We start from the raw sequence: 17,671 nt of genomic DNA on the forward strand, positions 1-17,671 counted from the left end.
GTTTCTTAGAAAAGATTACTGCTCATTGACAATGTACCTTGTCACTCAAGAGCTCTGATAGAGACATATGGTGAGGTTAGTATTTTCATATCTGTTAATATCCATCCTGTGGCTCATGGGTCAAAGAATCATTTTGACTTTCAAGTCTTATTTAAGAAATACATTTCATAAAGCTCTACCTGCTCTACATGATAATTTCTCTGATGGAACTGTGCAAGGTAAATTGGGAACCTTCTGGAAAAGATTCACCATTCTAGATGCCATTAAGAACATTTATGATGGGAAGAGGTCCAAATACCAGCATTACCAAGAGTTAAGAAGAAGTTGACTCCAGCTCTGATGGAGAACATGAGGGGTTCAAGACTTCATGAAAGACATAACTGCAGATGTGGCAGGAATAGCAAAAGAACTAGAATTAGAAGTGGAGCCTGAAGACGTGACTGAACTGGTGCCATCTCATGGTAAAACTTGAGTGGATGAGGAGTTGCTTCTTATGGATGAACAAAGAAAGTAGTTTCTTGAGATGGTTTCTACTCCAGGTGAAGATGCTGTAAAGATGGTTGAAATGGCAATAAAAGACTTAAAGTGTGACATAAGCTTAGTTGATAATACAGCGGAGGGTTTCCAATTTGGAAAGAAGTTCTGTGGGTAAAATGCTATCAACAGTGTAGCATGCTACCAAGAAATCATTTATGGAAGGAAGAATCATTTGATGTGGCAGACTTCATTGTTGTCTTATTTTGAGAAATTGCCACAGCTACTCCACCATCAGCAATCACCACCCTGATCAGTCAGCAGCCATCAACATGGAGGCAAGACCCTCTGTCAGCAAAAAGGTTATTACTCGCTGAAAGCTCAGATGATACTTAAGATTTTTTGGCAATAAAGTATTTTTAAATTATGATATATGTACATTGCTTGGGATGCCTGGGTGGCTCAGTGGTTGAGTGGCTGCCTTTGGCTCAGGTGATGATCCTGGGGTCCAGGGATCAAGTCCCACATCAGGCTTCCCAGAGGGAACCTGCTTCTTCCTCTGCCTATGTCTCTGCCTCTCTCTGTGTGTCTCATGAATAAATAAATAAAATCATTTAAAAAAAGATAATGGAGATTGCGTTTTAAAACTTAATGCTGTTGCACACTTAAAGACTGTAGTGTAAACTTTTATATGGAAAATGAAAACATTTATTTGACTTGGTTTATTGTAATATTTGTTTTATTGTGGTGGTCTGCAGCAGAACCTGCAATGTCTATGAGGTATGCTTGTACTCAATTCAGAATGTTCCTTCTCCACCTTGTCCCCCACTAAGTCCCTGTTGGTGGCCATCAGGTAGTCTGGTCGCTCACTTGTCTGGCCATGCTAAGTCCTCGTAGTTGTGACCTGTTCTCCTTTACACCTCTCCAGACCATTGTCTTTCTAACGTTACTTCTGGTTAGTACTTTAGTACTTCTGGTATTTTCTCACTGTTGTTAACGTTACTTCTCATTTTCAGTGACCTGGAGTCTTCTCCCTTCTTCTGTTTTTTTTCACACCGTCCATCACTTAGATCCTTACAAATTATTTTTCATTGTCGCCAAACTCATTTGTTTATTCCTGGGTATGCACCTGGGCACCCCAGAGCCTCTGCTTATACTGTCCCCTCAGTGGAAATGTTCTTTTCCATCCTTCCTCTTATTTCTTTTAGTGCCTTAAATTTAAATTTTCTCTTTCTTCCCTCTCATTAGGCCACAGTCATGCTCAAGATTCTCCTGTCTTAAAAAACAAAACAAAACTTCCCCTGACCTTGCCCTCACTTCTCTTTTCTGAAACTTGCTTTTACTTGTTACTATCCACTTTACTCTTTCCTATTGGCTTTTTGTTTCCATTGCTTTCCAGAAACTCTTCTTTTAAAGATGACAGTGATCCTACTAATGGCATTTTTAAGAGGCTACATAGTGTGGTGGTGAAGAGCTAGACTGCTTGGGGACACCCTGCTGGGGCTTGAATTCTGGCTCCACCACCAGCTAATAACTTTGTGACCTTGAGCAAGTTACTTAACTCTGTATTTCAGTTTCTTTATTTGTAAAATGGGAATAATATTAGTACCCACCATTATAGGGTTGCTTATAAGGATTAACTAGATTCATATATGTAAAACCCTTTGAAGGATGCCTGGCAAAGAGAATGCACCAAATATTAGTGTTTTATTTTTTTAACCTATTATTTTTTGTCTTTTTTCTTAGCCTCTGTGACGTTTGATATGGTTGACCATTTCCTCTTCTTGACTGTGTTCAAGCTCAGACTGATTCATCTTAGGGTCCTTTCTTTATCTTTGTGAGCCTATTTGTGGTCTCTCTCCATATGTCTGAACTTCACTTTCTTCTCCCTTTTCTGGATAATTTTTCCTTACACTAATTCACCACTCAAGTCCCCATTATAAGAATGTCACCCCAAATTGTATTTCTTGTCTTAGGTCCAGGCCTGCTCTTACGATGTACCTAATCAACATACTGTCCCTCTCAACATCAGCTTTTTATTGGATTATTCTTAGTCAGAGGACCTGCGGCAGTGTATCATAGAGTTCAAGAACATGGTCTTGGGCCAGGGGAATGTTGTGTCGAGGCCTTCGAAGCTCCGGAAACCTTTCTAGATCAGTGCACACTGGCACATTCTCCTTGTCTGGAATACTTTTTTCACTGAACAAAACTGGATGTGGAAAGGGATAGGGAGACACAGTACTAGCAAATGCATTCCTTAGTTTTCTTATGTGGGGAATGAGGCAAGTTCATAAATCTCGGGCCTCACAATCCCAGGGTAGGATATCTAGAAGCTGTTGTAAACTCTTGATGTTTTAAGTTTTTGTTGTTTTTTTTTTTTAAGTTGAAGGTATCCTTCCCTTATCCCCAAGGTAGAACTAATTGGAAAATTAAATGTATGTCTCACAAAGCAGAGGCAAATAGAAAATTAAATTAGAGAATAGGGCCTGATCTCAATTAAACAGTAGTAGTTTTCAGTATATTTCTGAGTTGTCTCAAGACCAAAGGGCAAAGCCGAGAGAGATTTCCTTATTTTTTTTCTGAAATGCAATTTTCTTCTACTTGGAATAGAAACTTCAGACAAGGATTTCTTCTTAACTTGCTGGTTTGCCAATAAGATGTTACATTTTATATTAATGATAATTAGCAGTCATATAGTTATTTGAGTGTAGGGTTAACAGTTTAGGGTGTTTAGAAATCAGACAGTTGGAACCATTTTCATGCTGGTTTAGCATGCCTTGAAATACTTCGACACATCACATTCTTTCCATTAACAACGACTCTGTTTAAACAAAACAGCTTCATTCCCTAATGGGTTTTGATCTTTAGGGATTAAACCCATGAGGACCATTAACCTAAGGAATGTAACTCAATTAGCTGTAAATGATTTAAAATAAACTAATAGATTTTCCATTTGGAGAGCTTGGTGTCTTGCGTTCCTTAATTTTTTGTTCCTTAATTTTTTTCTCCGTCCATCTAATGAATAGTAAATGCATTCTTTTGGTAAATGATCCACCTTTGTCACAGTTGCCGTAAGTCATCATTTTTTTTTCCTTAACAAGTTTGTTACCTGCTGTTTTAGATGTTTCTAGGATAATTTGACTTTGATTCTTTTCTATAGCAGATCTTTGGTTTGCTGCTTAAAGCTGACTGGGCTTCAAGATGTCAGACAACATTCCTTATATGAGTAGGTGTGTTAAAAGTAAAAGGTATACAGCTTTAAAAAGTTGCATTTCCAGGACACGCGGTAGCACACATTCGTTCTTAACTAGCGTATCCTTACTTGTGCCAGTATCGTTTCCAGGGGCTCAGTTCTGTTGTCCCGTGACAGATCCTTTTTATGGTTTGGGCAGAACAAATGTTACAAGATATTACATCATGGATAACAAATTTCATATATAACTATAGGATTAAATGATCCAAGGTGTTGTAAACCAGTTGGCATTATTTTTCAATTTGACGGTTTCCCCTGCATCATTTCAGTTGAATTTTAGGTCTCAGTTTTTGCTAATGTTAGTTGGCTCTTATTGAATGTTTTCCTACATATTTGGTGGGCTGTTCTTTTCGTTTTCATTTTTCACTTCATCTCTTCTTTCTTTTAAAGTCCACTTAAGAGCAGAAATGTAATAAAAACTTATATTTGTAAACGCACGGCTGTAATAATTCAAGCCTAAACAAGTTATATCTAATTATAGGACTGCTTTCTTGAAAGGATGTAGACAGGCTCTTAAAAATGATTGAGGTAAAACTTGTGTGAAGCTTGTATTTCTGTTGTTTTCTCTCTTATTGATTGAAGGTAAGAGGAAACTTGTTATTTTACTCTGCCTTTTGTGTTTTGAGGAGGTTAACATTACATAAAAAATAGGAAAGGAGAGGGGTGCCTGGGTGGCTCAGTCAGTTAAGTGTCTGCCTTCAGCTCAGGTTGGGATCTCAGATTCCTCCCCTGCTAGGTGGGGAGTCTTCTTCTCCTTCTCCTTTTGCCCCCTCCTGCTCCCCCCCCCCACACACACACTCACTCTCTCTCACACACACACACACACACACATACTCTCTCACACTCTCAAATAAATCTTTTTTAAAAAAAGGGAAGGAAGTAGTAAACACATTTTGCTCATCTCTCTACCATTTCAAAGAAGTAGAGCAGGGCCCAGAAAATTAGTTGGCATTTAAGATTTTTAAATTTGGCATTCATTTTTCGAGAGTGTCCTTGCAGTGTTCAGAGGCAGCTTATTTTAAAATTGGAAGAGTCATTAACTGAGCCTAGCAGTTTTTTGGTTTTGCTATGAAAATGATCCTCCTCCTCTTGAATGAATGGAGTTTATGATTTTTTGGCTGTGTGCTTGGAGAATTGAGAGTACAAAGGGCTTTAGAGAACATCTAATGCAATACTACCTTTTTTAGGTGAGGAAACTGAGATTCAGTGAGTTGTCCAGTTATGCATTATGCTCACAGAATTAGGACCGAGAAAGGATCTTTTGATTACTTCTATGCTTCTCTGAGGAGTCCTGGCATCTTAAAAGGCAGAGATTTTTGTCATCTTTGTCAATTTACTAGTTTCTCCCAAAGCAAGAAATTAGGGGCCTAGTTTTGAAGCACTTACCACAAATAATTAAATGTACCAACTTGAAAATGCACATTGATTTCAATTTTGTTTGCTTTTAAAATCCTGGTAGGTAGGTTTGTGACTGAAAGGGAGTGTAAAAGTTCTAAGTTATTAACTCAGTGGAGAGAAATTACCAAAGTAGATATTGATTGTAGGTCATCCTGCCCTCTAACCCTGCTTCCCCAAACACGTTGAGAATTTACAAGATCCATCGCGAGATTCATATTCATACTAGATATTATGATGAATTATGATATATTTATTTATTTTAAAAGATTTTATTTATTTATTCATTAGAGACACAGAAAGAGAGAGGCAGAGACCTAGGCAGAGGGAGAGGCAGGCTCCATGCAGGGAGCCTGATGTGGGACTCGATCTCACTACTCCAGGATCACGCCCTGAGCCGAAGACAGATGCACTTTACCGCTGAGCCACCCAGGCGTCCCATATGATATATTTATTATTAGATAAGGAATCATTGTCCTTGTGGAGTTTTTGGTTCAAAGGAGTTACTATAGAATTAAAGAAAGTATACTATATGATTGCATATTTGCAATAATATACCTTTTTGAAATTTCTAAGTATATTTATAGAGTAGAAAATCATTTATTGTTAAAGAAACTCATTGTGGTATTCATTTAGTCTCATTCTATTTGATGGATATTACTACCTGAGTCTTTCATTTTTATTATTTTAAAAAAGCAGTTCTTTTGGTTTCTTTCTTTCTTTCTTTCTTTCTTTTTTTAGATTTTATTTTTTTTTTTAAGAAATCCGCATCCAACATGGGGCTCAAACTTACAACCCCAAGATTAAGAGCTGTGTGCTCTACTGACTAAGCCAGCCAGGCACCCCTGTTTTTGTAAGTTTTTGATAATGAGAAATAGTCCTTTTGTATTTCTCTTTTCTGTTTGGACATGCTAATTGAGCCAGTTGGGTTTATTAGGCAGTTCTCCATTATGAATATTATTTTATTAAATTAAAAAAAAGGCTTTACTGAGTCATGGTATTTCCTCTCTTTTCTTTTGTAGCTAACACATATCTCTTTATGGTACAAGCTCGAGGAATAATGTTGAGAGAAAATGTGAAAACAATAGGACATATGATCAGACTATACACGAATAAAAACACTACCCTCAATGGTACAGGTAAGATTGCTTGTTTCTTAATCATGCTTTGTTTCTCTTTCTTACCTTTGTAGTCAAAAGAGCTAAATCACATCTCTCAAGCTCTGGTTTTGCTTCCAAATAACTCCTGGTAAAAATGAAGGTATCTCCGATTGAGTGTATTGGGAGATTCTTTTATTGTTTGTGCCGAGGCTGTCACATGTTTTAGGATATGTAGGATATATAAAGGTGTTCTCACAGAGGTGACGGGGTATTTGTACAAAGATGCTTAAGTTAATTCCTTTTTAGAAAGTTAATTCTTGGAAACATAAACAAAATACAAAAAGCAGCTTGTGCTTTTTCAATTCTCCTATCATAGTTAAGAAAAATTAACCTACAAAAAGAATAATTTATCCACATTAGTCATTCTGCTGTCTTTATACCCATTCTAACTCCTAAAATGTTTTTCCTACTGTGTTTAGAAAATACCTACTGTTTTTAATTATAGAAGATTCTTAATAATTTTATGGCCTTTTTAAGGGGCTTGAGGAGAAATTATATAAAAGTAGAAATCTGTAGCTGCTCTCTCTTTTAAAAATATTATTTGGAAGTAGAATGTCCATCAGAATTACATGAAGTTAAAACCAAGTAAATAAGCCAATGTAGTGATTTAATTAAGGTAGCATTGATATAAATAGATTTAACTATTATGGAAGAATGGTTAGGCTCCCATGTGGCAGTGTTTCTGTAGTGTCTCCTGAAGTGTTATTAGATGTTACTTAAAGGTTTCAAGTAACTGATTGTTCACTTGTCCTGTCCTCTATATTCTCATTTTAAACAGTTAAAGATTTCATTTGTGTCAACAGTTCTCCATCATACCACCTTAAACAACAGATACACACACACTCACTCACCCACTCACTCACTCACTGTTAATAGGAAGTCCCTATCTGTCAGCCACAGATATTCTTTCTTAAAATGTATGTTAAGGTGAGGAACAGTTTTACCCTTCTAAAAATTCAAGACTGTGTCATATTGATTCTTAATTTCACGTATGATTCTGCAAAATCTATTCTAGTCATTTGCCTGATTTGTTTTATGATGCCACAAATCAAAACACATTTTTTCCTCTTTAACTTGGAAGAAATTTCTTTTGGAAAGACTGTCATTGTACCATATTTTAATAGTATTGTTAAAATCTCATTAACTGGTTTTCTGCTTTCATTGGTCTTCTGAATAGTAGGTCAATGTTAGGAGCAGTTTAAATGTTATAAAAGCTTCTTTAGGACTTGTCCTGGTTGAATAAGTATTGTGAAAGTGTTCATTAAAAGTTCATTCAGCTGAACAGAAATACTCAGCATCTTTAGGTTACTATATTCATATAAGAAAGTACTGGACATCTGTGCATAATCGGGTTCTTTTCCTGGGGCATGAATAAGTTTTATGTGGGAACTCAGCTGAGCTTGATTAGGAGAATTGATTACTGGTGAAAACAAACTCCCTCCCACTATCTACACCCCACAACTGGAAGACAAGAAAAAGGGAAATCCTCTTTTCCGCTTAGCAACTCATGGTTTCAACACTGACTGAACAACCACTGCCTACTTTGATTAGATTTGGCTTACTTTTATGAACCTTTGAAAACTTTTCACATGGCTCTTTTACTGGTGGTAAAGCTGTTCTCAAGAAACAGTCAGTCATTGTATCAGCTAGAAGTTGGGTTTGGTTGTAAGAGTGACATGGCTGCAGTGGCTTAAGCACATGAGGTTTTATGTTCCTCTGTAGAAGGGTCTGAAACTTGGGTATCTGAGGCTGTGGTGGAGAAGGTCTTCACATGCCTTACATCTTCTGCTCTGTCATGGAGTTCTATATTCTTCTAAGGTTGTTGTGGGACTCCATGAATGGAAGAGGGAAGAAGAACAGAGGGACCCTTTTAAGGAGACTTCTCAGAAGTTTCATGTGGTACTTCTGCTTACATCCCACTGGCCAGGATTTTATTATAAGCACTGTAAATTACAGTCTTTGAGCTGGATACACTGGTGTTTTGAATGAAATTGGGGTTCTGTTACCTAAGGAGAAAGGGAAAATGGAGTTTGAGTATGCAACCGTGTGACTCTGCCATGTTCTCGTGTATTGAACAATTCATGTGGTTAGTATACTTACCTGGATACTTGGAGACACAGCATTAAGAAAAGCATCCTCCCTTTATATGAGGATCTCTAGGCTTTTGGGAGAGATGGAAGCATATATGGTTACTTACAAGGCAGTTGTTTATTTCTGCGCAGACTTATATAGATATAATCTGCCAACAAGGAGATAACGGCCAATAAGGTGTAGTAAAAGCTAATTGAACTCCAGGAGAGAATTGATTGACATGTATTGGCTCATTTAAAATTTAACACTTGATGGCAAATAGATTGTGATATTTCTACGTACATTTTTTGATTTCAAAAAGGGGCTTTTAACCTTGTACCTGACTTTATGAAGCACCCAATGTAAGTAAATACTATATGTAATATTTTTGCAAAGAAATCACATACTCTCATAATCAAATGATGCTTTGCCTTATAGCTGTGGAGTTAGTCAAATTAAGGAAACAAGATGTAATCAGTGAATAATTACCAAAAGCAGATGATAAGGGTCATGCAATGTTAGAACTGGTAGGTTTGTTGGAAATAACCGAGCACACTTCCTCATTTGATTGGATGCGTGGTCTGAAGTCCTCAGCCGTACCAGATTGACACAACAAGCCGGGGGTAAACAGACTAAAATTTTCATTGAGTCTGTACCTATTTTAAGCTGCCTTTTGCAGGAAAAACAAAGTCCTTGAGAGTCTAATTTGGTGCTATTCTTTGCCCATAAGTGTGAGGTCCAGTGAGAGCTGAGGAGGGGACCTGTCCAGCAGTTTTCATTCTGTGTTTTTTTCTTCAGGTGTGGCTCTAGAAAAGAGGAAGAAGGCTGGGGACGCAGAACTCATTGTGTTTTCATCCATCCATTCATTAGATGAAATAATGTCTACATTTTAAAGCAGTTGTGGTAGATCAGTCTGAAATGCATCTGTCATGCATAACCTTTTAAAACTGCTCCTGATTTTTGAAAGCAGTGGTTATACTTGATGGACCTAAGCACTTTTGTGGAAATAATGATTTTGTGGGTTTATTATGGTATAGTCTCCAAAAGCTTAAATTATTGTTGGCTGTATTATCAGTTGTGAAGTGTTCATTTACAGTAAGTTTTTACCATGTTGTAGTTACTTTGTTAGATACTGGAAATCAAAGGCAATTTGATTTAAAAAAAAAAAAAGAGAGATATTCAGACTAGTGGGAGGGGTGGGTGGGTAGACCTATACATAATACATTGGGATGACATGAGTACCCTTGGACACAGTACCTAAGGAGTGCAGAGACTTTTCTGTAAGTCTGGCAGTGAGTTGATCCTTATCATTTTTAATGATTTGGCCAAGAATAACACATTTAGCTCCAAACTTTGTATTTAAAGGAAGTGAATATACTGCTATTCCACATCTTTGAAGGTTTTTGATTTGTTTGTTCTTTAATTCAGTCCTTTAAAAACTGATCAAAGTGATGCATAGGTTCTTTTGTGAAAGACTCAGTCATTCTAGCACTAAAATAAAAAGTGAAACAATCCTCCTGGCTTCCTCCTGCCACTGGACTCCCCAGGGGGAGCTACCATTAACAGTTTGTTTTGCAGAAATGTCTAGAGAGCTTACAATTTCTGTGAGTTGGATGTAAATTTATGGAATCATAGCATGTGACTAAGAGAAGGGGCCCAAACATTAATCACAAGAAGTAATAAATTATGCAAAATAAGAAAATACTCTTATCTAAAGTTAACTACATGACATTAAGAAATACTTGAGGATTTTGAGAATGTTAATATTTATCTGCCTCAGGATTATAAGAAAATGAATCTTCAGAACACATAAAGGCCAGGGACAACCTTATTTGTCATCTGTTTTTAGCTCCTACAAATACATGGGGTATAGTAGCTGCCTAGTATAATAGGAGTCCCCATAAATGCAGAACATTTTTTTGAAAATAACTTGAAATTTGATCTATATGTAGATATATGTATATATTTTTTTTAAGATTTTATTTATTTATTCATGAGAGACACACAGAGAGAGAGAGGCAGAGACACAGGCAGAGGGAGGAGCAGGCTCCATGCTGGGAGCCTGACACGGGACCCGATCCTAAAAGATATATTTTTAAAAAGCATTTTAAGGAAAGAATCAGAACTTCAATGGACTTACACTTATTTTATGTTCAGTATCTTTAAATCTTTCAGATATAAATGGAAGACATCTAGAATATGGACCCCTAGCGGGGTCTTTATGCTCTTCATGTGTCCCTGGGATTACAAAACAGTTGATGTCCACTGACTGCCCCTCTGCTTTGGCTTGGAGGGTTTTCCTTGTGAAGCACTTTCCAGGCCTTCTCTGGAGAGAGCTACTGGGAGAATTCTGTCACTGGGGCTTTCCCACTTTCCTACTTACTGGAATAGGCCTTGATGGTTGTACATCATTCGGCCCTACTCATCCTCTTGAGGTTTCCTGGCAATAAATACACTTATCTCAAAGCCTTCCCTATGCCCTGTCAAATTCACAACTGCAATTTCCATGCAGTCCTCTGGAGTTGGGCCTTTGCGTCCAGCTGCTGTCTCCTTCTTGGTACCAGAATGTCTTGCCCTCTGCCTGGCAGCCTGTGTAGGGTCCCTTCCAGCAGGTGTGCCTGGGAGCGGGGGACTCACTTCACTGGAAGTGCCATCCTGGAGCCCAGGCGGCATCTGCCGTCCAGTCCATTTTGATGAAGGATGAATATCTAGGTTAGGCAAAAGGTATGCGAGGTCGGTGTTTAGTGTTCTTTGACTCTTCTCATGTACTTCATGTTCAATTGCCAGATTTCTACCATTTTTCCGTAGGGAGAACGTTTAGCTTTTACAGTTTAGTCAGGCATGTGATTTTTACCTTTCGCCTTTTGCTTGCTGGTTCCTGGCAAACAGGCCTCTCTTTCAAGTCATATGCCTGTTCTCTTATCTGTTTGTATGCAGACCAGTTCAGACAGGAATAACTGTCATCAGAGTAGATTACTGGAGATTGAAAGAATATCTTTGCATTTTCCTAAAGTGTCTGCTAGAGAGCTTCATTTCCTGTGGGTACATGGTTTACGATCCAGGAGACAGACACTAGTTTAATCAGCTGTTTCCAGGTCTTGTCTCTTACTGCACATCACTCTCATTTTCCTAGATTAGCTTCCTTTCCCATAGAGGAAACTGACAGGTCATGGTTCTCAGGCTTGCATCTTAGGACCTTGTTCCAGAAAGGGCTGAAACATAATCCCTTTGGTTCCAGGTTCAAAATTCCTAAAGATCTGAATGTCCCAGGTTAAGTCCTGTGCACAGCTCTAAACCAGTCACTCATAGCTCCAGCCATTGAATATGTATATGGGCCAGGGATTGTTCTAAGCAATTTGTGCATTTCTTTTACTGAAATCTGAAAATGGCTACATTAGGTAGGCATGGATGAGAAACTGTTGTCTTGCCTTGTACCACAAAGCTCATGCATGTTGGAGCAAGGATTTTTTTTTTTTTTAAGATTTTATTTATTTATTCATGAGAGAGAGAGAGGCAGCCAGAGACACAGGCAGAGGGAGAAGCAGGCTCCATGCAGGGAGTCCGACGCGGGACTCGATCCTGGGTCTCCAGGATCAGGCCCTGGGCTGAAGGCGGTGCTAAACCGCTGAGCCACCTGGGCTGCCCCAGGAGCAAGGATTTGAACTCCACATTTGACTGTGGTGCTCTAACCAGTGCCCTCTATGCTGTAAAATTTGCAATATCTAAAGATAATGGACCTAATATAATACACAGCTTCAGGGCTCCCCAGGGACTACAGCCTATGAATTCAGAACCAGTAACTTGAAGATTTAAAATGGACTGTGTTATGGAAATAAGTTGAGTGGGAAAATCTCAGTTTTTTAAGTGTGGGGTGGTGAGAAAACATTGCTCCCACCCCTCAGCTCAGTGCTTACTAGAAGCATAGTGCTCTGGCTATGTGGTCGACCAGGATGCCCTTGGCTATTGATAGTGGAGAGGCTTCCCTGGTGTACTTCACATTCCCTTTTGATCTTGCTCATTCTGGGGAGGGATGGGAGCAGATGTTCTTGTATGGCCACAGATAAGCCTGCTCTCTCTGTATGCACAGATCAGGCCAGTCGGCTCTCTAGACTTGTCCCTGAGTTCCCTCGGGAAATCATGCTGAGGGGTTCTTTCCAGTAGCAGTGATGGGTGAGGGGAAGAGTAGCCACAGTAGCTGCATGTGCTTTTCTCTGGTTCTTTATAGATAATTGCTTTTAAGTACTTCTTCAGATTGCATATTGTGGGTCTTCTTACAGTGATAGTGACATATTTCATATGAGGAGCAAAGCACAAAGTAATTTTTGGGTTGTAACTTTTTTCTCTCTTTCCAAGATTATCCTGAAGGCAATAATTCAAGTGATTATCTTGTTCAAACAACAACATATCTTCCGGAAAACTTCACATATTCACCATATCTACCCTGCCCAGAAAAACTGCCTTATATGCGTAAGTGTCATCTAATTTTGGCTTAACTCTTTGCTTGGGTTATAATAAAGTAATAAAAACTACATGGTTTGACCACACTACACTCAGATCATTACTGTGGGTGCTAATGTTCATGTTATGTAGCATGTTACTTGATTGTTCTTTTTTTGACAAAGCATGTTTTGGAGGGGGAGGGAGATTGAAAAGCTAAAGAAAAAGCTCATCCTTTGCCCACTAGTAACCTATATTGTGAGTTTAATATGTATTATTACAAGATATTATTTTTTACATAAATAGATGGTTAGATAGAAAATTATTATATTTCAAAGGTTTTAGGAATTTTTATAAATGGTCTTAAAATTGCAATTCTTTCTATAATTTGCTTGCTTAATTTTTAAAGAACTATCCATGTTGATACACATAGATCCATTTATTTTCCTTAACTACCATAGAGTACATCTTTGAATAAATGTACCACATTTCATTTACCTGTTTCCCTGCTGATGGAAATTTAGGTTATTTCCACTTTTTTGCTATCATGAGGTAGTGCTATAGGGAGCAGCATAGTCCGGAGTTCTCTGCATATGGTGCAGCCTAGAATTGGAGTTGCTACATAGGCTCGCTTGCTTTTGTACCAAAGCAGCCGGACCAGTATTTTTTTTTTTTTTAAGATTTTATTTTTTCATGAGAGATGCAGAGGGAGAGAGAGGCAGAGACACAGGCAGAGGGAGAAGCAGGCTTCCTGCAGGGAGCCCAATGCAGGACTTGATCCCTGGGTATCAGGGATCATGGCCTGAGCTGAAGGCAGGCGCTCAACTGCTGAGCCACCCAGGCATCCCATGAATATATCATTTTGATGTGGATGGACTTTTCTAATATATTAAATAAAAAAATATCTCGTTTGAATTTTCACTGTTCTCATTACTAGTGGGTTTGAGTAAATGTTTTTTTAAAACATTTATTTGTTTATTTTAGAGAGAGAGCACACATGAGTAGGGGGAGGAGTAAAGGGAGAGGGAGAGAGAGAATCTCTAACAGACTCCCCACCAAACATGGAGCCCATGCAGAGCTCAACCCAAGACCCTGAGATCATGACCTGAGCTGAAATCAAGAGTCAGGACAGTTAACTGACTAAGCCACGCAGATGTCCCTCGAGTCACTTTTGATGTGTTTGTAATTTTGAATATTTTCTCCTGTGACTCAGTTGTGTGCTTTATCAATTTCATATTGGTTAATTAGATTTTCATATTGATTAAGATTCTTTACATGTATTCCAACAGTGACCTATTGGCTGCTATATGTGGTATAATGGCTTTTCACAGTCCCTGGCTTATCTTTTCATTTTCTTCATGGAATCTTTTATTTTATGGACATTTAAAGTTATGACATTTTCAAGTGTATCAATCAGATTATTTAAAGTTTTTCTTTTTCTGTCTTAAGAAAGCTTTATTACTCGAAGGCCATACAAATAGTCTTACTTCCTTCTAACAGTTTTACCATTTTGTCTTTAAGTTTTGTGCATAATATGAGATAGCAAGCGAGATAATGCATTTTAAAAACATATTTTTTTCAAAATTATGAAGATAGTACATCCTCATTGAAAAGGCCACTATAATCATTCAGAAGTCATAGGGCTATTATTTTGGCAGTTTTTTCTTTGTAGCCCCCCATTTTAAGCATACTATTTACATATGAGCTTGTATGTTGATTTTTATATAATTAAAATTTTAAATAAATATTCTTTCGAATTACTTGTTTATCCCTGGGTTCTAAAGTACCCAGTTCTAGATTTTTTTTTTAATTTTCATTTATTTATGATAGTCACAGAGAGAGAGAGAGAGAGGCAGAGACACAGGCAGAGGGAGAAGCAGGCTCCATGCACCAGGAGCCTGATGTGGGATTCGATCCCGGGTCTCCAGGATCGCGCCCTGGGCCAAAGGCAGGCGCCAAACCGCTGCGCCACCCAGGGATCCCCAAGTACCCAGTTCTAAATGTGTCTTTTATCTCTCTACATGGGTATTCTTTATTGAGGAAACTAGCCTTTGCCCATCATATTTGTAGGAGTTTTTTTCAGTTTATTGTTGGTAAATTGTTGATATTGCATATCTATAATAAAATGAGCCATCTTTCAATGTCATGTAAGGCCATGGTTCTCAAATTTTGGGATAAGTCAGAATCAGCTGGATATTCTTTTATTCATTTATTTTTAATTTTTAAAAATTATTTATTTTACATATTTTTAATTTAAATTCAATTAATTAACATAGAGTATATTATTAGTTTCAGAAGTAGAGGTCAGTGATTCACCAGTCTTCTATAATAACCAGTGTTTATTATATCATGTGTCTTCCTTAATGCCCATCACCCAGTTACCCCATCCTCCCACCCCCTTCGATAGTCTTTAAAATACAGGTTATTGTGCTCTACCTTCAGAGTTCAGACGCAGTAGATCTTGAGTAGAGTCTGAGAATTTTCATTTCTAACAAGTTTCTAGGTGCTTGTCATTCTTGGACTACACTTGGAGATCCACTAATCTAGAACAGATCCTGGCTATACTGAGTCTGGGGATCTTTTATAATTCTTGGTCCCATCCTCTAAGTGATTTTATTAATCTGAGAGGGGGTATGAGTATTTACAAAAAATTCTCAGTTGATTCTAATCTTGCTATCTCCTGTCTTATGGTAGAGAATGAAGCTGTGATTTTTGTGGCTATATATTTGTCATTACTTTATTATTGTAGCCTTGGTTTTCTAAAAATGAATGTTTTTGTCTCTGCAGTACTGAAACCACTAAGTAATGTTCTGTTGAAATATTGATTACAATAGTTTCATTTTCATAATTTGCATATTCAAGGATTTATAGTTTTAGGAAATCTTTCTGTTCTTGGTTTAGTTGCCATTTTCTTAATTACTGCTTTATGGGTACTAATTAAACTCTGTTTCAAAGCATTTGCCTGCCAGGCCTTCCTAGTAGCCCTGTTTTCCTCCTCCCATAACTTATAATTGCTCCTGTCCTAGTGCTTGAGAGATTATGTCAGGGCTGTGAGGCATTGCCTTTTCATCTAATGTCCTGGTGCTGCTTGTGTTCCGTCAGGCTTGTGTTCTTCACAAGAGAAGATCACACTGGTTTGGTGAGCCACCTTTTCACAGAAGACCTCCTCATGGGCTGCTGGCATGGGATCCGGCATCAACCCCACATCCAATTAGAAAATTGGCCACATACGAATGACTACTTAGAAAGGGGCCTATGCATACAGCCAACATAATGAGACTTCTTCCAAGAGACCCTTGCGTGGGCCATCCAGTAGAGCCTCTTCACTTAGTCATGTGATCTCTGCAAAACAGAGCCTCACTTTACCTATCTACAAAATATGGGAGTATAGTAACAATTTCACAGTGTTGCAAGGATTCCCTTTCCTTCTAACTGCTTTGATAGAGCCAGAGTTTGTAATAATTAAGGGAATGAGAAATCTGGGAGCAATGGGTGGAGTTAAGGGATTTTATACTTAGCTATGCATCTCTAATTTTTTTTTTTTAATGAACAGGTTATTTCTCATCCATAATAGAGAACATCATACTGAAATACCTACGTGTAAAATCTTATTATAATATCATACAAAATAATTAAATACAATACTTCCCTAAATAATAGTTAAAGGAGGTCTGTGTAGGAATACCTACCTTGATGAAAACTGTCCAAGTATGAATGATACCTAATTTTCCTATATTCACCAAAAGTGAAGTTAAGGCTTAAAATTGGTGTGTTTGATTATCTAGCTGTAACTTCCTTTTTATTTTTCTCTAGTGTAGCGGTGGGACTGGCAACACTGGCTTGCCATAAAGATAACATTGGAAGTTTTCCAATTGGAATTTAGATAAAATTGATTTGATGGATTTCAGCAATATTTTACATTCAATTATACTCTAAAGTCTATTTTAATATGAGTTATTTATACAGTATGAGTGACTTCCATGTCACTGTTTATATTTGTAGATTCTCCAGAGGGCTAATCCACTTTCAGCCTTCTTAAACCTTTTTTGAAGATTTTATTTATTTATTTGAGAAAGAGAGAAAGCGAGACAACACAAGCATTGGGGAAGGGTGGAGAGAGAAGTAGGCTCCTCACTGAGCAGAGTTCAATGCTGCACAACTCAATCCCAGGACCCTGGGATCATGATCTGAGCCAAAGGCAGATGCTCAACTGGCTGAGCCACCCAGGCACCCTGCAGCTTTCTTAAATTTATGTGAGACTCTCCATGCTGCAAAGTAAAGAAGAAATTTCACTTTATCTAGAGCTAGAAAATAATAAGTGCTTAGAGTGGATGTTTTGATTTTTCTGAGTGAAGTAGAGCTAGAAAATGTCATTCATATACTTTGCATTAAAATGAAGACAGGCTTACCTGGAGTTTTCTATCTTTTAACTCTTAATTCAAATAAAATACATTTGCAGCAACTTTCATATATTTTGTTCTTACTGTTTATGGAATAGTTTTCTTTATGGTTTGACCCTGATAATTGCTATAGTTGTTAGACTTAGGAACATAACACAAGCTGTAAGGATTTTTTGAGAGGAGTTTAAATAATTCAGATGAAAATCAGCAAAGAGGGAAAAGGTAAATACACTTCAGAATGCTCAAAGAATACTTAATGTGATAAACCATTATGCATGTATTTATTGTCAAAAGAGAGGTGGGAGCCATTTTAGAGTAAGCCATGACTGCATATGTAGTGGCCTTGGGTTGTTCACAGGGACAGGCAGAGGAGAAACAAAGCTGAATTCTATCAGCCAGAGCAGGTAACACGCTCAGAGAAAGGCAGTGTGCTCATTGCTATGAATGGGTTACTGTGTGTTAGTAGGAGTCAGTGGTTCATT

General features: G+C 37.8%; 1 protein-coding gene across 3 annotated transcripts in view; it reads left to right on the forward strand.

Moving 5' to 3' along the window:
- Positions 1-17,671, forward strand: part of B4GALT6 (beta-1,4-galactosyltransferase 6) — a 67,733-nt gene that overhangs the window by 16,521 nt on the left and 33,541 nt on the right. For all 3 annotated transcript variants that reach the window (XM_035718471.2, XM_025429232.3, XM_049112805.1), the window contains 2 exons: positions 6,145-6,261; positions 12,706-12,819. In XM_035718471.2, coding sequence (XP_035574364.1) covers positions 6,145-6,261; positions 12,706-12,819 — 231 coding nt within the window. The remainder of the gene's footprint in view (positions 1-6,144; positions 6,262-12,705; positions 12,820-17,671) is intronic.

Source organism: Canis lupus, chromosome 7 (genome assembly GCF_003254725.2).
Source record: "Canis lupus dingo isolate Sandy chromosome 7, ASM325472v2, whole genome shotgun sequence".
In the NCBI taxonomy this organism is placed as follows: domain Eukaryota; kingdom Metazoa; phylum Chordata; class Mammalia; order Carnivora; family Canidae; genus Canis; species Canis lupus.